A 24,105-nucleotide genomic window follows, 5' to 3' on the forward strand; every position below is an offset into this window, starting at 1 on the left:
ACAAGTGTGTTTTTTTTTTTTTTTTTTTGGCAAATACAACGTTGATATTTTGCAATACACGTTGAGGACAGCCGGTTGACCCACTTTTTGTGATGTTTGTGGATCTGATAAACAATATTAGGTTGCCCAACATGACGTGGAATGTTGTTTAAGACATAATTGGCTGTTTTAAAAGTCAAACAATATTGGCACTTCTAACAACTGTTTAACATTTAAGTCGGTACAGTGCTTTTATTTTTTCACACTTAAGTGCCATTCACACAGAATTCATATTTGCATTTAAAAACACAAAATGCAAGGTAGTGCAATAAGAAAAAAAGGCCATTAGTCTACAGATTTTTCCCATTTCACTGCCCTGCATCTCACGTTTTAAACTGATTACTGGGCAAAACATGAGTGAAAGATGTGTGATAAATAACCATGTACTGTATGTTTAACAACAGTGGCTTCATGAGACCTAGACCAACCTTACCACATTACAACAAAGACATCCTATCAATATTTTTGACAAATTCATGCATGACCTCAAACTCTTAGCACCCGTTTAATGCCATTCAGCATTAATAATACGTTAAAAGACACGAGCATTACTCTACAACACATCAGTGTAGTTCTCACTGCATCCACTAGGTGGCTTTAGTTATCAACGGAGCCGTGGAATAACCTCAACCCTTTGTGAAACTACCTCCACTTGATGGATACAATTTAATTTAGATACAATATAATATATTGTCTAAATCACAGTGAAAGCTCAGGTAAAATATAGATATCACTATTATTACTGCACTCTTCTTTCCATGTTGGAAGAAAATGAATGTCCAGGTGAAGTGACAAATAAAGATGGTGTACAGTGTAAGAATTGATCTCAGTCCTTAGTGGTTAAAAAATATGGCCATACTCTGATTTAAACCTTCATAAAGTTTTGGAAACAAACAGTTTCTGTTTAATAGTGTTGTTCATGTTGCCTATTAACTAAAAAACTTAGTAATCCTCTTTTAACTCTATTGTAGACATACAGTTCACAGTTGGAGGAGATTAGGCCATCGAATGGAATGCAGAAGCATAAAAAAAGAATTAGATTTCCTGCTGTTTAAGAGATCGCCTGGGTGAGCGGGTTACATAAGAGCCATATGAAACCTTCATATTAGATATTTAACACCTCCAGAGGCACAACATAAAATCAGGGTGAGGATGTGACAACATCAAGGGAACTGAAGTCTAAAACAGATTTGCTTTTCATGGGGAAAAAAAAAAATATATTATTGGTGCTTATACAGTATGTACATACAGTCTCCCCAAAAAGTATTTGGGGCTCTTAAACTGCATAAAAAAATGAAACACTTTGCATTAAATAAAGTATAAAACCAAGTAGCATATGCAGTTATGATGTACTACCTTTCAAAATTTTTTCGAAGTCTCTAATGCTCACAGAGGCAGAATGTTTTATTCATAAATACAGTAAAAGCATTAAATTTGTAAACTATTATCACATTTAAAATACCGGTTTCATATTTGAATATATTTTAAAAAGTAATGTATTCCTGTGATGGTAAAGCTGAATTTTCAGCAGCATTACTCCAGTCTTTAGTGTCACATTGTCCTTCAGAAATCATTCTAATATCCATTTCTTATTATTATCTATACTGAAAACTGTAGTTCTGCTTAATATTAGAAACTGTGCTTTTTCAACATGCTACGATGAATAGGAGAAGCATTTATTTGAAACAGCATTATCTGTAACTTTGTAAAAGTCTTTACTGTAATTTGTGATCAATTTAATGTATTCTTGCTGAATGAAAGAAATAATTTCTTACAAATCTTACTGACTTCAAATTCTTAAATGGTATTGGATATGTGTCTTAAGGGTCCAAAAGAATTTGGGGGGTTAACATACCAATGGCTATTTGGTGATTTTCCAGGCCAGGTGATGTTTGTGTGTCTTACCTGTGGACTTTGAACAGATAATCCACATGCAATCATAAATATAAATGACTTAAAAGTAGGCATTCTTTGAGTTGGTCCACAATGTTGGCACATAACAGAATGAATTTAGTGTCCAAAATGAGGTATAGTGGTAAATAAGAAAAACACAAATAAAGGGTGTTGCCAGGCGTAATGTGAGAAACGTGATGTAGTAATATCCCTCTGAGAGTTAAAAAGAGTGGGACACTCCATGATATCTGGCTTTGTTTGTCCAGTCCACATGGTTCAACAGTAGCTCTCAGAAAACGTCACTGCTCCCTCTCCGGCACACTGGGGTAATGCTGGCACATCCAGGCCGTTCAGAACCTGCTTTCGGGCAGAGATGTAGCAGTACGCCTTGCCTTTCTTTGCTCCGGGATGGTAGTGATGCTGAACAGGCAGTTGGGTGGCTGTGGGCGTTGGGTCCGAGGACGGTTGGCTGCCACTGTCCAGAGGGCAGTCTGGAGAGCAGGCTTGGTCGTGGTGACACTGAGGACCTGCCCCTCCCTGCTGTGTGTTGCTACCTGTATTACGCTGGTCCTCCAAAATGCTTATACCCAATTTCCATCGCTGCCATTTCTTTTTGATTTCGGACTGTACCTGGAGTCAAAGACATGATATATCAGGCTTATTCTAAACTAAAATCATAAAAAAACACATATATAAACAGATTATTGTGATTTAAAATAAAAGTTTTTGATAATTAATTTATTTTAAAAGATTATTTATTTCATCCCCCACTCTTAATGAATGTTTTTTCCTTCTGCAGCATCAGTGAGCGTCTGAACTTTCTGTAATAGCTGCATGTGTGTCTCTCAGTTGTCCTCAGTGTGAAAATATTGTCTCTTAAAATTATACAGTTATTGTTGGAAAGGGTTCAAATACACAAAAATGCTGGAAAACCAAAGAATTTATGGGACTTGAAGGATTTTTCTGAAGAACAGCAGGCAGTTTAACTGTTCAGGACAAACAAGGGACTCATTAACAACTATCACTAAACAAAAAAACACAGCTGTGGATCATTCAGCAAACAACACAATATTAAGAATCAAATGTATGGAAACGGGATGAACAGGATCATTTTTATAAATTCAACTATTAATTCCTCTTGTGGGATATATGTAAACATATTTTATGTGAAATATCTTATTCCGGTCAGTCTTAAATAAACAATTATATATGCATTATATATTATATATACAGAAGGTGTATGTAAACTCTTGACTTCAAATATATATATATATATATATATATATATATATATATATATATATATATATATATATATATATATATATATATATATATATATATATATATATATATATATAAAATTGTAAAAATTATTACAATTATGTATAAAAATAATAGATTAATAATTACAATAGATTCCTCTTACCTCTTTGTTGACAAAGCAGTATAATATGGCTACCAGAAAACCCTGTGGGGCAACAGCAACTGTTGTGTCAAAATGCATTAATTGTATGGACATTCACTACATTCTAATAGTGCATGGTAAACAAAAAAGTATGTACATTGTATGAACTAGGCCATGTTGTGACACGGTCTGTCTCTCTTGATTCCCTTAGCTGTACCTGAAAAGAATTGAAGAAGAGTTCAAAGAACAGGTTGACATTGCGAAGCACGCCCTCAGTCTGTTCCTCTGTCATCACAGCAAACACCACCTCATGAATCCCTAACAGGGGGATGAGGGTCAGCGTGGACTTGGCTAACCTGAGGGAGCAAGAATATTAAAGATTATTCAAAACACAACCCAGCTTTTCTTTAAAACCGAATTTAATATCAGATGAAGGGTTGATTTATTTTTTAGAAACAATGCATTCATTTTATTTTAATTATTTCAGAAAAAAAAATTAAAAACGTTTTTAAAACGTTTTAAGGGAGATTTCACAGGCAGATTAAATGACAACAGTGAGGCACTGTGGTTAAATCAAGAATCTAACTGGCCTCTATCATTGTTACAAATGTATTGTCAGATTTCAATCCACATTTTATTCTATTACACCTAAACAGGATATAAGCTTGAAGGCTAGAAATATAGTCTCTGGTGAGCTCCTTAACATGCATGCTACCCTCAAGGCTGACATCTGAAGAAGAGAGTGTAATTTCCTTTAAAAAAGATTGAAATATCAAAAGCTTGCTATAGGGCACTTTATGTGACACATTTTCATTTTAAGTGACATGGATGAATTCATACATAGACATTTTACAAACACTAATAGATTACATGTATACATAATATACATTCATTTGTCGAAAACAGGCAAATTCTTACCTAAATTTATAATCTGTATATCTCATCTGATGTGCTTTTAATTTGGAGACGAGGATCTGAATAATCCTTATAAATATAAAAAAGTTCACCTGCAAAACATGGTCATAATTCTTTTTAAATATAAATAGTTACACATAGAAAATCCAGTGTAAAGATACACAAGAGTTCTCATCCAGTGTAATGAAGGAAAATGCATGAATCATTCCAATGGAGTGTGGCGGCCACAATCGTTTCAGAATGCACTAAAACAGTTCCTCAACACAATCCTCAAGAATGCTCCAGACTAATGAGTCATCCATGTATAATACATGAACGAGAGTATATTTAACTGGTTATTCATACACTGCGTTCCAGATGACTCGGAACTTGGAATTCACCGATCTCTCGCTTAAAAATAACCACTGGAACAAAGTCGGGCCAGAGCCACTTTGATGTCTCATTGGTTGCTTTCAAGTAGAAGTGGGAGAATTCCACATTCTGAGTTATCTGTAAGCATAGGGGAGTTACTATCAATACAATCAGAGAACAAATTCAAATTCACGACAAACTGAAGTAAAGACTCACTAAAATCGCCAAAAGGATTGGCGTTCGGATGATCCACCAATATGCCATATTTTCGTTGATCTCCCAGCACCTTGAGAAATGTGCAGGCACATTTGTAATGCTTAATCTTTTACCAAATGAAAAAAAGCTGTTGCATCAAAACTTTTGGCGCATCTTACCTGGTGTTCTCATAAAGGTAACGGACAACTATCCAAGGCACCACAAAGAGCACAGGTGTTCCTGTTAGAAAACAAAACAGATGAAATACAAAACAGCACAGCAAGATGAAAATATCTCATATTAAGTTTTACAATTTTACACACACAAATTACACACCCCAGCCGATGAAGAGGTATACACAGAAGTAGCTGTTCTCTGAGAAGACCATCAGCACCAGCAGGTTGTGAAGATATAGACCTTCTACCAGTAGCCAATAGTAGTTTGCCCCAACACAGTACTGCATCAGGACCTGAGCCACACGGCAGCCTGACATCACCTGTGGGAGTTTAATGGAGGTTTACTCAGAGCTGGGTAGTAACAGATTAGATGTATTCTGGACCAAATATCAAGTACTTGTAATTAGAGTATATTACATTTTATAATGCTCATAATCAGATTAGTTACTTTTTATGGATTACATGATTACACATTATTCACACAATGGCAGCAAATCATTCTTAATTTATTAAGAAAACACTTCTTCAGCAATAAGACCATTTATCATGAAACAAATGTTTTTGTTAGCCAAACCACTTTAACATGTAATATTATCTGATATATTTCACATTTATGTGTTTACAGTTCGATGTTGCTTTAGTGGTCACAGTGACACGCAGGTATACAAATTAAATATTTATAATTTTATTGTTCAAGGGTTTAAATAATTTATTTGACATTATTAGCTTTTTATCAATTTACAAACCCCCTGCAGTGCTTACATTAATACCCTGGTATTGTGTAAAGTTTAATGCATTTTATAATGGTATTAAGGTTGGTATTTTGCTTTTTTTATTGTATATCAATATGGTATGTTTAATGATAAGTTTAAAACAAGTTAGTCAAAAAGTAGTCAGAACACATTACCAAAAATCAATAACCTAGATTACATTACTAACTACAGTTTTCATCATTTAATCTGTAATCAGTAACAGACTACAATTTGTAAGTAATCCACCCAGCTCTGGGTTTACTCTACTAAACCATGCATTTGAATCGCTTTTTGCAGGGGCGTTTCCTCAAAGGAGGCAATATTGGAAAATAATACACGGTGTAAAGATAAAACAACACAAATATTCTAATATAAAACATTAAAAAGTGTATAAATCCCTTGTTTTTTTAAAACAACGACACTGTCCAACAGCAACACCAGCATAAAATGGTAAAATGGGAGTTTTAACACATCCACTAAAGTTTGCGGTGGGTTTCGTAGACAGTAATTAGGAATGAATGGGGGAAAGTCCAATAACAAAAGGCAATGCCTCTTATATGCTATAGTTGATCATGCTCTTAATGCAATAAATTTCGTCTAATTTTATGCACATTCTGCATCCACAAATCGGTCTGAATTAATAAATAATTCTGTTACTGGGAAAACTAATTAAAAAGTGTGTAATGTATGTACAACGTTCATACTTATAGATAACGTCCTTTATGCCACATCAAAATGGAAGGACTTGTAAACATGACTTATATGCTGATCCATCCCAAATTTTAATGACTGATGATAAGAAAGTAAGTTCTCTCTGTATGCGTGCATTTCATTCATTCAGAATGATTTCCTTAGTATTATTACACAATAAATACTAAATGGCTAGTATAGCAAAACCATATTAATGTGTGGTTCCTTTAGTTTAACTTGTTTTCCTTTTTTTATTAATATTTTTTTTAATTAAATGTAATTAAAACATTATGTAACTGAGTAGCCTACATAAATGAACGTGAGTAATCTTACCTGATGCTGATATTACAATAGTCGGTATTAACAGTTTACGTGATCTTGCTCTTGATTGTATTATTTGTATTATTATTTTATTATTATTTATTTGCCGCTAAGCAAATACATCAAACATCCGCGCGGTAAGAGCATCTACGGTAATTCGCGTTGGCCAAAACACACAAGGAAACGCGTTGTGAAATAAAATATCACCGGCAATCACAGACATTCGCATTCGGGCGGGATTAGTTTTCTCAGAGGATCACTGAGTTTGCTGAAAAACGGTAGGTAATTTGCTCTGGAATTATCACAGAGGTTGTGTGAGAAAAACACAGACGTGGCAGATTCGGACGGGATTAAAATCACCAAGTACGTCTGTGATACGCAGATTTCTCTAACGACCCCCTGTAAAACTAGTCCCGTCCGAATAGGGCTTAATAGAAGTAATGTTTCATTTATTTAAACAGCAAAATTTGTCAACATTAAGTGTAACTGGAACATGAATTTACACTTGTCAAAAAAAAAAAAAAACTGTCTCTCCATTTCAGAACACCAGTTTTGTTTTTGTTGTCTTTTGTAAAATGTTGTGTAGAATCACTGTATTTCTGCTTACCTGGTCGCTCAGAACGATCGAAAGATCTTTGTTGTCCCTGAACTCAGGAGCGTCTTTCATGAGTAGTGCATCTCTCGTGAGGATGGACACAGCTCGCAGGATGAAAGAGGCAAACAGATTGGTGTGGATGTAATTACGTGTGCAGCGGAGCTTCCTGCAATATTACAAAAATAACATTGAAACATTAATTTCATTCATGGAGTTTTGAAACTGCAATTCTGCTGCTAAGCCAATGACCTTATGTTAAAATGTTAAAGCACAAAATAATTAACATTCATTACTGCACGCTGCATATTTAGGGCTGCACAATTAATTGAGATGAAATCTTAATTATGATATGGACTTGTGTGATCATCAAACCTTAAGCTTCAGTGAACTAATTAGGCTTGGTATATTATGATATAATGTTTTTCGGTCAACTCCTTTAGATCTACTGTGAGGGTTGTTTCATTTTCTCTTCTGCATGCCATTTTCTGCTTGTCACCCACCTGAATAGGAGAAGTATAACAAGGGCTAAAGACAGGCTGGCCAGGGACAGAGAGTAACCAACGGTGTACATCACTCTGAAATAGGCCAAGATCATCATCTGATTCTCCTGTGAAGACAGTGAGCAAAAGAATATAGACATAAGTCATTTTAATTCATGTGACTGCTCTGAAAGAAGAACCTTCTCAGACGTCTTGTGTGGGACATGAAGGCAAAGCTTCAGAGCCCTGAGTAATTCATTCTTAAAGACTTTCAGACATTTTTCTAACTCTGTCATACTGACAGCCATTGAAAGTCTCAGGCGAAGAATAATGACAGCTTTATATTCATTGATCACACTAACCTATAACTCTGGAAAATAACTCTGCGAGCAGGAGATAAAGTCTGCTGTGCCGATAAGAAAAGAGTGCAGAGCTCTGCAAATGACACTAGTGTGGTGAAATTACAGAACTGCATAAAATTCATGCAGCTTGTTTCATATTTTTCATAAATCCTCTATGCATAACACTCTAAACTGTTAAATTAATTTCTTGGTTTCTTTCAGTGAACATTTTGTTAGTCATTTTGAACAATGGCATGAATTTCTGACAATGCACTGACGAATTCAGATTTCAAGAAATGATAATGACTTTATATAATAATCAGGTAGGGCAGGAAGTTAAACTGGAATTTTAATTTGAACTTGAATAACAGGAAGTGGAATTTACTGAATTGCAACTTGAACTCAACAAAGCCAAAAAACTAATTTGACTGTTTTAACATGAATAATTACATAATTAACGTGACTAATTATGCCTATTTACTTCTCAATCTGTAGATACGGTTATCAACTGATTGGTCATATTTCTCTAAACTAAGCTTTCTTAACAGTCATAAAAATTAACAGTCAGAAGCAAATACCATCCAGTATCACTAACAGAGGTCTACAAAACCTTTATTTGTCATATCGTTTTTCAAAGGAAATCAATACTTTTATTCAGCAATATGCATTAAATTATTTTACACACCATTTAATGCTCTGTTTGGGGTCTCTTTACCTGTTTCTCCTGGTTGTCATCTGCATTGCATTGTGAGTGGTCTCTCCATGTGCGGCTGTCGTTGACGGTGAGCCACTGGCCATCTGGACCACATTCCCGTGACACAAACCCATTATGCACTACAGAGGACAATAACAGACAACATCTTTTAAACATGTCTTATATTTGAGAGTCCACTTTTTACCTTTTTATTCATTCAGTCCTGACTGAATACAGTCAGATAAATTATAACTAATGGCATAACTCATAATGTTTGAACAAAAACACTATTATTGCTCATTCTAATGGTTAGCATGTTCTAAAAGAATGCAAAACTCTCTGAAAAAAGGTACAAAACTTTCACTGAAGCAGTACCCTTTCAAAATACTAACGTTAAATCTACTGTATTCAGTACTTGTGCTAATGCTAATACCAAAATACTACTATGCACACTTTGAGTACAAATACATGTACCTCGAATATGTACCATTTAGGGGTAATAAGGTACAAAGATGTAACTTTTAGCTTTTTTTAATCTCGGTTAGTATCTTTGTTTTCTGAGGGTGTATGTTTTTAACCTAGCAGAAAATAAAATGTGAATAAGAACAGCTTAGAAACTACATATAAATGTCCTGATACCCACTCACAACACATTAGGATTATACCAACAGGTTTTGCATGAATTATTCAGAAAATCCCATAATTGGATTTAACACAAACATGATTTTAAGAAAAGCAAAGGTTTGAAAATTCTGTCATCATTTATTCACCTTCACGTTCAGCTCTTTTTGACTTCCATTGCATTTTTTGTCATACAATGAAAGTCGAAGGAAAAAGAAACTGTGAGACGTATTTTATATCCCTTTAAGCTTTAAGATGTGATGAAATTGGTGAACTGCATGAAATGTGTTAAACATATTTTTATTTTTCCATGCCAATAGGCACTATTATTGGCAGGCATACCTTGATCATACCAAGGCAGATACCAGGGGCACGGCACTTTCACAGTTGTGTTGGGAACTCCATCTGTCCAACAAGCGTACATATCAAACATGCTTTTGCAAAAAAAACCTAATGGAAAAATAGACAATGTGAATATGACACTGATCCAGACAGGTTCAATACTTCTATAAACTCCTATCAGAGCTTACATTATATATGCAACTGTATATCTAATTGTCAAATTCCATGTTAGAAGTGTAACGTTATCCTTATTGACATTCCTTAGACAAGCAAGGTTCATATTGCGAGAAAGATTCATCACAAACATTTAGAGTGGTTAGTGAAACGTTCCTTACTGTGTGTTTACGTCTCTTTATAGACAGTAAATCTCAACTAGCTGTTTTCCGATGTTGATATAGAAACACACACACACACACACACACACACACACACACACACACTTGGATGGGATGAGCTAAAGCCTACCTGAGGGGGTGGGTTGTGAGCTTATCTTCGTGATGCACTCCTTCCGATACCGGTTCCATTCTTGCACTGTGTCCTTCACCGTCTTCCCACTCACACTCTGAATGACACATATGACACTAGGATACATCAATCTCAAAATGAAATCAAAATTGCCCTTATTTACTGCTTTGATACATGTTTCTGGTCTTATTATACTAAATTCATCCCCCTACATGCAAGACAGTTTTTCATGCTTTTTGCCACACTTTTACAAATAAAGGTTTTTTTATTGACCTTGGTGGTTCAGTGAAGAACCTTCAACATCTAAAGAACCTTTCTACCGCATAAAAGTTTCTCTAGATTAATAAATATTCTTAACACCAAGAAAAAATGGTTCTTAAAAGCTGCAGTAGGTAACTTTGGACGCTCTAGCGGTTAATAAACAGAACTGCTTGTGTCTTGCGGAAGAACATTGTAGCCGGAACTACTTCTCTCTGTTTATGTCTATGAAGAATCACAAAGGTACTGGGTTACTCCGCCGCGGTACCCCCGAAGCAATCTAAAATAGTCCGAATATAAACACTAATTATAGGTGCACCCTAGTGATTCAGGACAAGCTAAAAACACGGTTTGGAAAATGGATTCATGGTGTACTCGCTTATTCTATACATTTTTCTACATTTTGAACACAAACAAAGTTACGGACCGCAGCTCTGATTGGTTGATTCTTACCGGGGGCGATGCATTTCTGCAAATGGCAATAGGACCACTGGGAGGAGCCTGATTTTTTCACAGATTATCTGTCTCATATTCTACTGTCAGGACATAATGACAGGTTTAACAAATATGTAAACAATATATTTTTACAAAAGTTACCTACTGCAGCTTTAAAGGACTTTTCACTCAAAGTGTCTTTGATGAACCCAAAAATGTAAAGGCATCGCTGCAAAAACACTCTTCTGGAACCTTTTTTGTTTATTACAATGAAAGACTGAAACCTGAGTAAGTTTAAAAATGACATAAAAGCACTATAAAAGTAACATAGGAAATAGATATTGCAGGTCATATGAGATCTTTATGTAAGCACACAAACACTCAGACTTGCTGTCTTTTGCTGTAAAATGTCTATGTTGATCAATACCTCAGCTCTGCACAGGACAGCTAGAGTGAGGAGGAAGATGGTGGGGGTGCTCTTCATCTCTGAGACAGGTACCAGGGGCCATACATCTTAAAGCTGGGCCCTCGTCCAACCAGAACCAGGGTAGGCCATTCTTTCAGACCTACGTGCCACCAGCTGCACCCTTCAGAATCGAAACACAGCAGAGAATATTAAGGGAAACAGATCTGACAGCACCAAAAGTATTAACGACCAGAACCTCCAGTCTCTGTCTGCCCATAGGCTACTTTATGCAGCCTTACTAAATATTCTGGACTAAAATATAACACATGAAAGTAGCCCATCTGACCTACACCGGCATTAACTTGACATGAAAGTTTGTCACTTTTTCCTTAGACATGTATGTATGTAGTTCATTCTTCACATAATCTAAACAAGAATTTTGGCAGCCACTTCAGAAAAACCAGACCTACCAGTAAAGAGAAAAAGTCCTTGCACACAGAGTCTGAAATTTTCACACGTTTTTTTTGTATTCGTATTTCTTTCCTATCAAAATGCTTTCTACATATGCAAAAATGTAGAAAATGGAGCCTGATCCAAATTTTTATATGAAGGATGGAAGTTATGGAGGCAATGTGTAAATGTGATTGCTATTTTTTAATGTGTGAAAATTTTGGATGCAAATTTTTGACTCAAGCAAATCTCATTTTCATACTTTTTAAAAAATATATTTAAGCATTTTAAGCTCATATAATTAATGTAGAATTTTAAAATAGCATAGAATATCTGACATGTATGAGCAATAACATTTTTTATATTATTGATTTTCAGTACCTCTCTAAAATCAGAGAAATATGACATTTCGCAAACCAGAAGAATTAAATACAGAATAGAAAATACAGTGGATTACACAAACATCTGTGACTTTACGGTAAAATACCGCCAGCTGTGGTTGCCAGAACTTCACTGTAAAAAAATATGGTAGCAACATTTTAGGTTTTACAAACTGTCATTTCATTTTCATTTCATTAACTGATGTAATGTTAATAAACCAAAATATTGAAGTACTAATATCTGTTTTGAACCATTGTAATGCAGTTATAACCACTAAAAACTGCTGGTGATGAGAAAGTCACACGATGAACCAAAACTCATCACAAACAGCTTTTCTACGAGCTGAGGAGGGCAATACTTATACCGTACATAGAAGGTGCACAGTCTCATTCACACAAACACTAAACCCCATCATAGTGACACACATGATACTGAAATAATGCAATAAACATTATTTAACAATATTGGATGTAAGATAAGTAACTGATAAGAAAAAACTAAGAAGAAACATTATTTCAGCAAAAAAACATCAAATATGTAGTGTCATGCAGGGAATTCTGGGAGTGTCAATTTACAGATTTTTACTGTAAATTATACAATGATTTTTTTTTTCACTTCCAAAAAACTTATTTTTAACAGTATTTATAATTTATCACATTTATTCACCGAATATAGTATGGAAACTTACTGTTAACCAGTTAAAAGGTTTTTATTGTAGCATTTTTACAGTCTTTTACTGTTAAAATCAATCATTTTTTACAGTGTAGAACATGATTTATAAATGAGGAAACCACATAAAAGATTAGTATTTTCTCTAAAAATAAGCAAGGCCTTTGTCAAAATTGAGTGACTAAGCCCTTCAGCATACAACACAATCCAGACACTGCTGATAAATCTCAGCTCAATCAATCATGGTTCATGGAGGAAGGTCATCTGAGCTCCTTTCCTGAGAAACAGTTGACTGAAGTCTTTTCAAGCGTGCTCGAAAGGAGGAACCAGAATGCTTAATCGAGATGATGTAAATAAAGGAGTGTCCTGCTGAATCATGTATGATCAGGTTGGTGTTGAATAATTCAGTTGGTTTTGTGTGAAACAGGCTTTAAAGTGCTTAGGGTATAAACAAACCCACATGGTGGACTTAAAGAAGGAAATTCAGGAAGAGGACACCCATGTAGTCACTCTAATCACATTGTTAGGGGAAAATAAACAGAGTTAACTTCTTCCTCTTAAACTGTAATTTCAATAATTAAAAGAAAAGGGAAAACTTTGACCTTGAGCACAGTCTTTAAAGTCTTAATGCTTGAGTTGATAATTGTGATTATATAATTAGTTATGTAGTTGGTTATATAAACATGAAAACTGGTAATATTTCCTTCAGTGGTTTCCCTAAATAGTGGTACAGTGATGTAGTTTTGAACTGGTTTTGGTTCAGTACCCAAATGTTTGGATACTGATCGCATTTAGTACCAAAATATTTGAATTTATTATACACCTCTTTATGAAAAACTATTTGCATCTCATTAACAGAATAGATCAAAATGCACAATTTTAGTATTTAAATGTCTGTAATATTTTAATAGTGTCATGCTTTTTTTGAATATGTTTGGCACAATTTATGATTAGTTTTTTAGGATGATGAGGGCCAAGATGAATTTGTGCCAAAATACAGTAATATCAACAACAAAATTTCTCCTCCCTATTAAATCATATTTTGCTTAATTGTTGCACTTTATTTTAACTGCATTTAGCATTGTTTCCTCCAGTCATCTATGACCCTAGAACTAGATGTTTGAGACAGCATTCAGAGCATATCATCAGCCTTTATTTATGTAACAGATGGGTTGTCATGCTACAATTAAAGTTCTGGGCACATTTTGAAACAAATCATTTCAAAGTGGGGAGTGTTGCATGACTCTTAGATAGAGTTACGCAACAAATTAGCCATTAAGGCCAGAAACCAATTCTGCAATGTTTGTATTGCATCACCTTCAAAGTTATTTTGATTAATTAATCAAGTATACTTAACCCAGGATATCCATTTGTGCCCCAGCAAAAAATATAATTACAACGAACCCTGGACACAGTCAAATGACTCTAAATCACAACAGTTTGCCAACCCTTATGGCACACCAACCAACATTTCACAAGTAACCATTTAAGGATAAGAAAAGAGGTCATAAGACAATACATATCTTAAAGGCAAGAGCATTCGTCTGCCAGTTAAGCTGGCAAGTGTGTTTTATTGCAGGCATATCAGTTTCCAAAAGACAATCAACAGAGCAACATTGCTCAGGCACATCATCATCATCACATTAGCTGGAAAACTAATAATTTTGGTCAGACAAATCAACTAGGCTTACTGATTTACATCACAATATGAAAAACAAAAACAGAGAATGTAAGTAGACAGTGTAGTCATTTAGCAAATAAAAATCATTTCGGTCATTATTAATTTCCTCAGGCTCTCATGTTTATGAGCAGTTATTTCACTTTAACAGCAATGAAAAGAACCTATTCATTGTCATTAAAGTGAAATTACTGAACCCACACAAAGGAGTCTGATAAAAATGCCAACAATTTTTAGATACGGCACTTAGAGGCTCATGTGCTGATTTACTGTTCAAGAAACATTATTAAAATATATTAAACAGTTGTGCAGCTTTATATTTTGGGAATAAACTGAAATTCTTCAGTAATATTTGTTTAAATGGATTTCAAACACTGTAAACCCTAATGTTGACTTTACTTAAACAATCAAGTAAGGTTGACTAAACATAACTTAAAATTTTGCATTTTGGCCCTGTCACTTAAAAATATGAGTTAATTTAACTAATTTACCTTCAAAATGCATAAACTTAAGATTTCAAGTGTTGTGAACTCAAAATCATGAGTAATCCTTTGAAAAAAAAAATCACTCTGTTCTTCCTTTAATGTGATTGGCCATGGAAGGAATTCTGCCTAGTAACAAGAGAACAAAAGCACTGATTGGTGGATTACAAAATTTGTCCTTTTGGTCTGTTTGGTCAATTGGTTGCTGACACCACATTTCAAGAGGAAGTTTTTCTTCGTGCTCTATGTTCGGTGAGTAAAATTCTGTAGATATAAAGTTATTTTGTGTGATTTCTACTAGTGAAATATGTTAATTTAAATCCTTGTGGTACGTGATTTTGAGATGGTATGATTATTTAAAATGACAACTTAAGTATTTGATGAAGTGGCCCAATCGTTTTCCTTTGAGAGAAAGAACATGGCAGCTAACGTTACTGTTTAACTCGTTAGACCATGTGGGTTAGTTCTTCCCGGGCAAACTTGGTCAGTGTCATTATTAATTAACAATATCTTCAGTATAATGTTCTCTATTTATGATTGAGAAGTCGATTTTCTTCATATTTTGACATGTAAAGTATGTATTGTAGGTTCATTTTGTGTTATAAGAACATTGCAGAGTTGAATTAGGCTAACGTTAGTGATGTTTCACAGATGGTGAAATTACCATCTTCACACTGGTCACCAGTAAATTACCTACAAAGTGATTTACTTATTTAACAGCCATATCTATCTGATTGTCACTTTTTAGAGCCAGAGACCTTTATTTGCATGTTTAGGTTTATTTTGGATAACATTGTAAGATTACCATCTTAATTATAATATAATTTTCTTTGTTTTTTTGACTTTATTAAACTTAATATTTTCAACTTTTTTGTTACAGATGACATGAGATAAGAAGATGTGGAAATGTAAGTATTGTATTTTTAACCCCACAAAAAAAAGAAATAATTACTTAAAAAAAATAAAAAATAATGTTGTTCTACAACAATTTGAGCATGAGTAAAAAAAAAAGTTTTTTTTGTGGTATATTCCTTTAACATGATAAAGCGGCATTATTTCGTAGCCTCTTCATTATTACCTAATCATTTCTTGGCCTGTAAAGCATTTCTGTGTAAAAGCTTATGTGATTATGTGACCTAGCCTTGTTTCCCCCCAGGTTTGCATGGAGTTCATCAGAATTACGGACAAAAATCTAAATTCTATGAAAACCTGGACAGACACAGTTCACGGTTTATGGACCTTTTTAAAACCAGAAGGTCGACTCCTGGTCAGAACTTGAAGTTTTTACTGCAAATAGAGGTCAGTAATTATTTGTCTTATTTAACATAACTTAAATGTACTGTATAGTTCACCCAAAAATGGAAATTGTCAGCATTTACTCACCTGCAAGTTGTTCCAAACCTGTATAAATTTCTTTACTCTGCTGAACACGATATTTTAAAGGAATGTTTGTAACCAAACTATTTTGGGGCACCATTGACTTCCTTAGTATTTCTTTTTAGTATGTACATGTCAGTGGTGCCCCAAAGCTGCTTGGCTGTAAACATTGTTCAATATATCTTTCTTTGTGTTCAGCTGAGCAAAGGAATGTATACAGGTTTGGAACAACTTTAGGGTGAGTAAATGATAACAGAATTTTCTATTACCCTTTTATCTACTCTTTTCAAAGTATTTCATTTTGTCAATATATAATTTATTTATTTTAATTTAATTTAATTTATTTTACATTTAATCTGATTACTATTTAAAGTAATCTGTTATGTATGAATTTCATGTTTTCATCTAAAGTCAGACAAGCCAACTGAGGTCTGAACCCTTGTTCTTCGAGGATTGCCTGTCATGCTGGGAGATGCAGACTCCTCTTTCTTCATGTTAAGTAAGTAGATCTGTTTTAAAAATGGATAGTTCACCCAAAAATGATTACCCCATGGTTAACTGACCCTCAAGCCATCCAATAAGAGTTATAATAAAATTTCTCCTGGCTCTTCCAAGCTTTATAATGGGAGTGAATGGGGGATGAGATTTTGAAGTTCAGAAAAGTCCATCCAACCATAATCAAACTGCTCCACACGGCTCCACGGGGTTAATAAAGCCAATGTGAATCCATGTGTTTGTGAAAGAAAAATATACATATTTAAAACTTCCATATTCAACTTACGAAATGTAACACCTCTCGCAGGGCCACTGGAAGCTGGATATTTTACTTTAAAAAGTTTTAAATATGAATATTTTTCTTAAGTCCATTGAGTCAATTCAGAAGGCCTTTAACAAACTCATATTGAAAGGCCTGAGTGTAAGTACATTTTTATTTTTGGGTGAAGTATTCCTTTAATATACAAATGTAGCCAACTTTTTTGTACAAGTCTTCAAAATAATGAACGTAATTTATAATGCACACTTTAAAAAGTGTAAACCAAATTCTTTGCAGGAAGCATCTACAGTTAGAGTTAGCGATTTGTTTTGTTTTTTAACAAACTTGATTTGATGATAAACCTTGAATTGATGATAAACCTTTGGTTCCTGATCACAATACTATATTTATACCTGTTTTTTCACTAGGTGTCTGACCATCACAACACTATCCTTGATGTGCCAGTGGGAATCTTATTCGAGGACACTGATCTTCAGCCCCCTAACTCCTTGCATTTGACTTCTTCCTATGGAACAATTCTTGATGGCCAAGTGGTGTTGGAAAAATGTAGGACCTCCACAGGGCATCTGTCTTCTCTTTGGTTTGATTTATGCACTAGACCTGAATTACCCAAAATCACTCGCCAACACATTTGATTTCATCCAGCGTATACTAATGACAATGGGATAGAATGCTCTCGAGTCTAGAGTTCAGACTCTAGCAAACCAGCTTTTTGCTAAAGAAACGTCTCTGTGATACTTTAATACCACCCTTTGTATTGGGATTTTTCCACCAATCGATTTACTCCATTTATCCATTTATGAAGAATAAAAAGTATGTTTAAATATTTACATACACAGAGTTCTACAATTGATGGGCAGTATTTAATTTGGGATATTGTTATTATTGTTACACATTTCTGTAGTGTGGTTGTGACCTGGTAATATTTTAATTACAGTATAGTTTGTACTGTAATATTGTGACATTTGGGCCAAAGACATTTTCAGTATGCATTATTTTAGTTTGCCGTGTTTGCAACTGTAGTAAGACTGTAGTTATGTTTAGCCTACATGTTTAGAATATTAACAATTGTGAGGCATAAAAAGTGTAAGTGCAAAGAGTCGTACAATTGATGTAAGTGCGCTAGTTAATGTTGAACATTTTTACTGTTGTTACCAACTTTGCAGTGTGGTTGTGACCCAGTAATATTTCAACTACAGTTTGTACTGTAATACTGTGAAACTTTGGTGAAAGATACTGTTGAGTATGTTTTATTTTGGTTTGCCTTGTTTGCTCAAAGCTTAAACGGTCAAAATTAATTATTTACATTGACATAATTGTGATACTTTATTGATGTATATATGTGCATAGAGTTGTACTGTTGATGTACTACACTAGTTAATTTTGTTACCACCTTTACATTGTGGATGTGACCCATTTCCATTACGGTATGGGTTTACTGTATTTTCATTAATATTGTGACATTTTGTCAATAAAAGGTCAAAGATTAAATATGCTGTTAATTGTTTTACTTCAGTGTGCAGTCAAAAATAATAACATAATTTTCAGTTAAATTTCCATGTTGAGTTAACTTAAATATATAAGTACACTTGAAATTAATACCAAGTTAAGTGAACATAATCGTTTAAGTACATTAAATAAGCACCAAGTTTGGTGAACTTAGCGATTTAAGTTCATTCTACAAAACCGCCAAGTTAAATGAACTTAAATATGTACGTTTTGGTAGACCCCATTACTCAATTAAATTGAGGCAACGAGTTTACTCAATCAATTTAGTTCAGTCAACTTATTAGGGTTTTCAGTGAAGAACCACATTTATTTGAAATAAAAATCTTTTGCAACAATGTAAGATTTTCACTGTCACTTTTGATCAATTGAATGAATGCTTGCTAAATAAAATTAATAATTTAATTAAAAAAAAAACCTAATGCAAACTTTTTATCGGTTTATAACTTAATTTTGTCTGTAAAATAATGACTTTTGGACATTGGAAATTCCACCATGTAGTCAGTGACATCATCTATTTCATATCAAGTAAAATAATCTGCAGTAAGGACCACACTTTGTCTAATTATACAAAAAAATATCATTAATGTAACCAATAGGATACTTGAAATTCAACCCAAACTGAATTTGGGATTGGCGTTTTATAAATGGCATGCTTTTCACTTAAAGCTCTGGCAGAAATGGAGTTAAAAGAGAGTTTTTTTTTCTCTCTCTCTCTTCAGAGTAATAGCTTGTGTCTTAGGCGGTCCTGCACTCAGAGACCTTCACACACTAACAGTCTGTCTGATAAGTGGAACAACAGCTAAACCTTAAAAGCAGCAACAACATTAGTGACGTATTAGCTACAGCAATATACTTGTTTACCCAACTCACAGGCTGCCTGCAGTCTGACCTCAAATACACCATCATTTATTACCCATGTAAGTAGACAACATATCCTACAGTGGCATCTATCTATGCACTTTTTAAAGGAGTAGTTTGTTTCTTCATCAGTACAGATTTGAATTTGTTTTGCATTACATTTTACACTTACATTACACTTGCTCACCAATGGATCATCTGCAGTGAATGAGTGCCATCAGAAGGAGAGATACTATACATTTCTTCAAATCTGTTCTGATGAAGAAAAAAACTCATCTACATTGTGGATGGCCTGAGAGAGAATTTTTTTTGGGGGGGTGGGTGAACTATTACTTTAAAGAATTTTCAAATGGCTACATCAGGTTTGCACTATCAAGTGTCCAGCATCATGTTCCTGTCATTTTCTAATGTGAACAAATACAGAATACGTCAAAGTGGTTAGGAAAAGTCATTTTTGCAAGAACTCGGCACAGAATAGACAGCCATTGCTTTAAACCCCTGGACAGTTTGATTTAGATGTTGCTTTGTTAGTTTGACAAGTCACATATAATTCATATAAATCATCAAAGGTCTGTATGTTGTTTGATGGGTGAGTGTTGTTCTCCGCTCAGAGAACTGGAATGCAGAATGGGCATGTTTGGAGATCTATTAAAGCACTGAAACCTCCTTGTACTAAAGTTAATGGCATAAACTCTCTGTTCAAAGCAGCTTGTTTAAAATTCCTATACTACATCTTTCATAGTGATCTATGAACATTAAAAATGGTTTACCAAAACCAGTCCCATAGTTCAAAGGGTCAAAAAGTAAAAACGTGGATATTCCATTAGCAGTATCAGATTATTTATATCTACAGGACCGTAATGCATCCTCTGTGGGCATATGCAGTCCAGCCTTTGTGAAGATTGATTCAGAAATATTCAAAATCAAATCAAATCTATTTTTTAATTTGGAACTGGACTAACAATAAGTTCCACAAGAATGTAATAATTTGGTGACAGTTTATTAAGGATCAATTCTCTCTATTAACTAGGCTAGTTGCTGATTAATAACATACTGACTGTTTATTTGCAGGTATAAAGCACATATTCTCCATGACCATACTCTACATCCCCAATACCTAAATCTAATAACTACCTTACTAACTATAAATAAGCAGCAAATTAGTAGCTTGTTGAGTTGCTTGTTTTAGGAAGCCAAAAACATGTAGAAGAATTCTGTGAGGTCCAAATAAGCATATAGTGATATTTTTCTAGAAAACAGACTATGTACCTGTTCTAATCTCATGAAAAAACATAATCTATTTTACATTTCACATGAATGCGTACAATCTTTAAATAAAACCAAACATAAAGGTATATTCTAAAAACTAACCTTTATTGGGGGGTAAGATTATTGCATGAAAATGTATGACTGAAATCATACAAATTCATAAAAAGTCACCACCGATTTGCCAAAATGTAAAATAGTTACGAACTGCCATGAGAGTGTATTGGTCCAGTCCTCCATCCACATCTTGTGTGCCTTTTTTTTCTTTTTTACATAATTTGATTTATGCTCCTAAAATTTGTAAATAGTAGATTTACTATTACAATTCAGACTGTAATACTGCTTTATATATAAAAAAAAAAACTAAACACTGACACAGAGACAATGTCTTTAAATATGCACTTTTACTATGAAACATTATTTCCTTGTATAGCTGAAATCTCCATCTTACCAAAATGCTTATGTCAAAAACTACACCTTTATTTTCAAGTCTTTCTTTTTTAATGAGAAAATCATGTGCTGAATTCCTTTCTGATACGTTTCTCCAAACCAAGCACTCAGTGGACGTTTAGTGAACCGTGAAAATACTGCAATATTCGCCCAACATTCAAACCACCCCACTGCACATCCACTCTTTCTCTCTCTCTCTCTCTCTCTCTGACAACATGTGTTTCAAAACAATCATTAACACATCATCTGAAAATAGACATTCTAGTTAGTTTCTATTTCTGGCAAAAGAAAATGCAAGATGCTCCTGAGACCCACAGCTGTAGGAACATTATACCTGTTGTGGTCAGGATCAGCCTGGCGTATCCCAAAGTAGTGAAATACAAAACAAGATGATTAAAATAGCAGCACTGTATGATCCAGGAATAAATCAAACACTGATGCCGGTATACAATGAGAAGGCTGTGAACAAATATTTCAAGACAACCAAAAAAGTAAGAGGTGTAAAACCCTTTGGCACTTGAAAACCGTGAGCATAATCAAATAGGACAGTGCTTTCTTCAGGTCTTACGGCATATTTATGTCTTTACGGGAACTGCAACAGACAATTCTGCAAGCCAAATCAGGGATACAGTTTCTTTCATAGCATCTGTAATTGTTTCCTCTAAGAGTTTCAAATCAAGCATGTAAAGCTGGCAGGAAAAAAACTACTGTATGCATGCCCTAATGAACCACCGGTGATGATTTGAGAGACTAAACTCTTGGCTGTGTGAGCATAAAGGGCTCAAAGATGGGATTTCATTAGCTGTTTTCCACTGAAGAGTGGAAAGTGTTCACATGAACACACACACACACAGTCCTATTAATTATAATGATGATGAAGTGGTGAAAAACATTAGCACTGTGTATTTTTCTGCCCCTGCTGTGATGCCAAGGCCGTCTCCTTTTAACACTCAGCTCATATAAATGGGTTCATATTTGCACACAAACAGTGCCAGGAATTACTTCAGTAGGAGAGAATATATTAATATGAAGCATTAAAAAAATGAGAAGATTCTTAGACAAATCAATAAAGCTCAGACTTTTATCTTTCAACAAATACAACAACAAAAATGCCAACCAGCCTAGAATGTGAATAACTGTTATACATGAGCCAAAATGCCAGTAATAAACGAAATAGAAAATAGGAAGAAGGTCATCTGATTCCTTTGTCCTTTTTTTCACATTCCAAAAAAAAACAACAACAACAACATCACATTACATTACATTACATTACAATTTAGATCAATTTTAACCATGGTCACACTCCCTTAACTTTTTACAAAATAGTTTCACAAACAACAATACATTTTATTTAAAATATTTCAGATGATATAAAATGCTAAGTTGTATGGGTCATTTGTAATGTTGACATTTTTAATAGCATAATTTACTGTAATAACACAAGCTTTTCAGGGTTATCATAAACCACTCTGCTGTAAAGGCTGAGATTGCACTAAATATTACCATGGAGAAAATTTGAGAAAGTGATTATATTTCTATTTAGGCTACCACACACTGTGGCCCATCGGCTCCTTGGCACATAACACGTGTATTAAATTACACTTTATAGGCTATATTCTGTCTATAGAACTGGCCAGACAGTACTGGAGAAGTCTTGAGCTCCGCTGTTGAGACATGTTGTGTTTTCTCAAGACTATCCCGCTTGTTTTCCTTTCATTGGCACGTCATTAATTAATTTCAAGCTATGTGAAACAATGAGTCCAATCATACTTTAATGCGCGCAACGGTTAATATATATAAAGCTATAAAGCTATACAAATAAACGTTATAAAAAACGTAGCCTTAAAATGCTGCGCGTGACAACTCCCTTTAGGCGCGACTATACACAAACAGCACATCATTTCGTACTTATTAGGCTATATAAACATCTTTGGTTATGGATATAACAATTTCAGACATACTTGCATAGTAAGTCGGTTTCTATTAGCTGGGATGTTATCTACTGTTTCCCATCGAGGACAAGAGCACATTTAGTCAAAACGCCAACCAACGGAAGTTCTTCTGAGATTATTAATAATTCATACTGGAGTACCACAACACAGACAGACAGAATTAGACTGTTAAATACTTGTCACGTCAAGCATATGGACAACCAAAATTAATTTGCAAGTGAAACGCGTGTCGGTTAAGAACCATAGCCCACCAGCATGAGAAATTAAATGTACCCATTAGATTTTTTATTTTATTTTTTATCATAGCTTACTTTTTCACTTAGATGAAAATCAGAATCTCATCAAATAGCTATAAGATAGTCATAGTGTATAGACACATAACACAAATCATAATTTCACTAAAATATTAAATATTCACCATCCTACCGTTTAGAGTAACATGTTCTTGAGTGGCAAGAATTGTTCTGTGAATTCCTTTGGTCTTGTTGAAAGGTGCTGTAAGCCAATCTAATTTCCTCAGTAAATGAGAAAAGTTGTTTCGCTCGGCTTCTCGGCAAAATTAATCATTCTGTACGTCCAAAGTCTGAAGAAATTAATCTGCGCTTCCCCACGTCCATCACATAGACAGTCTGAGAGCGCGCACAACGCTGCGTGTGGAGGGGACGCGCGTCACCTACAATACGGTGCGAGACAGAAGGATGTTCTTGTCCTTCCTTAAAGGGGCAGGAGCCGAAAATGCGTCACACTTCATGAGAATTGACACCATAAACTGAATCTATAACTACTGGGAAATTAAACCGAATTAAAGAAAAGAAAACATAAATGAAACAAAGATATGGATTAAAAATGCGTGGGCTGGAAAATGTTGTTGGTGTTGAAATG

General features: G+C 34.4%; 1 protein-coding gene and 1 long non-coding RNA gene across 3 annotated transcripts; one reads left to right on the forward strand and one right to left on the reverse strand.

The window, feature by feature from the left end:
• Positions 1 to 118: 118 nt before the first annotated feature.
• Positions 119 to 23,886, reverse strand: LOC113114844 (gastric inhibitory polypeptide receptor-like). Of its 2 annotated transcripts, none has more exons than XM_026281915.1 (14): positions 23,650 to 23,886; positions 11,398 to 11,557; positions 10,278 to 10,374; positions 9,813 to 9,875; positions 8,871 to 8,989; positions 7,836 to 7,942; positions 7,348 to 7,501; positions 5,138 to 5,297; positions 4,981 to 5,041; positions 4,823 to 4,892; positions 4,259 to 4,347; positions 3,558 to 3,696; positions 3,362 to 3,403; positions 119 to 2,562 (listed from the first exon to the last, which is right to left on the reverse strand). In XM_026281915.1, exons 2-14 carry the CDS (start codon positions 11,452 to 11,454, stop codon positions 2,209 to 2,211), a joined length of 1,512 nt encoding a protein of 503 aa, XP_026137700.1. In that variant the 5' UTR covers positions 11,455 to 11,557; positions 23,650 to 23,886; the 3' UTR covers positions 119 to 2,208. The 2 variants fall into 2 exon arrangements, with proteins under 2 accessions (XP_026137700.1, XP_026137699.1); XM_026281914.1 differs by having other exon boundaries at positions 9,813 to 9,920.
• On the forward strand, positions 15,125 to 18,660 carry LOC113114875 (uncharacterized). The gene is made up of 5 exons (XR_003293796.1): positions 15,125 to 15,288; positions 15,917 to 15,944; positions 16,193 to 16,335; positions 16,825 to 16,912; positions 17,596 to 18,660. It is a non-coding gene; the product is annotated as an uncharacterized LOC113114875 (long non-coding RNA).
• Positions 23,887 to 24,105: the final 219 nt, after the last annotated feature.

The sequence above is a fragment of the Carassius auratus genome, chromosome 15 (assembly GCF_003368295.1).
Source record: "Carassius auratus strain Wakin chromosome 15, ASM336829v1, whole genome shotgun sequence".
Classification (NCBI taxonomy): domain Eukaryota; kingdom Metazoa; phylum Chordata; class Actinopteri; order Cypriniformes; family Cyprinidae; genus Carassius; species Carassius auratus.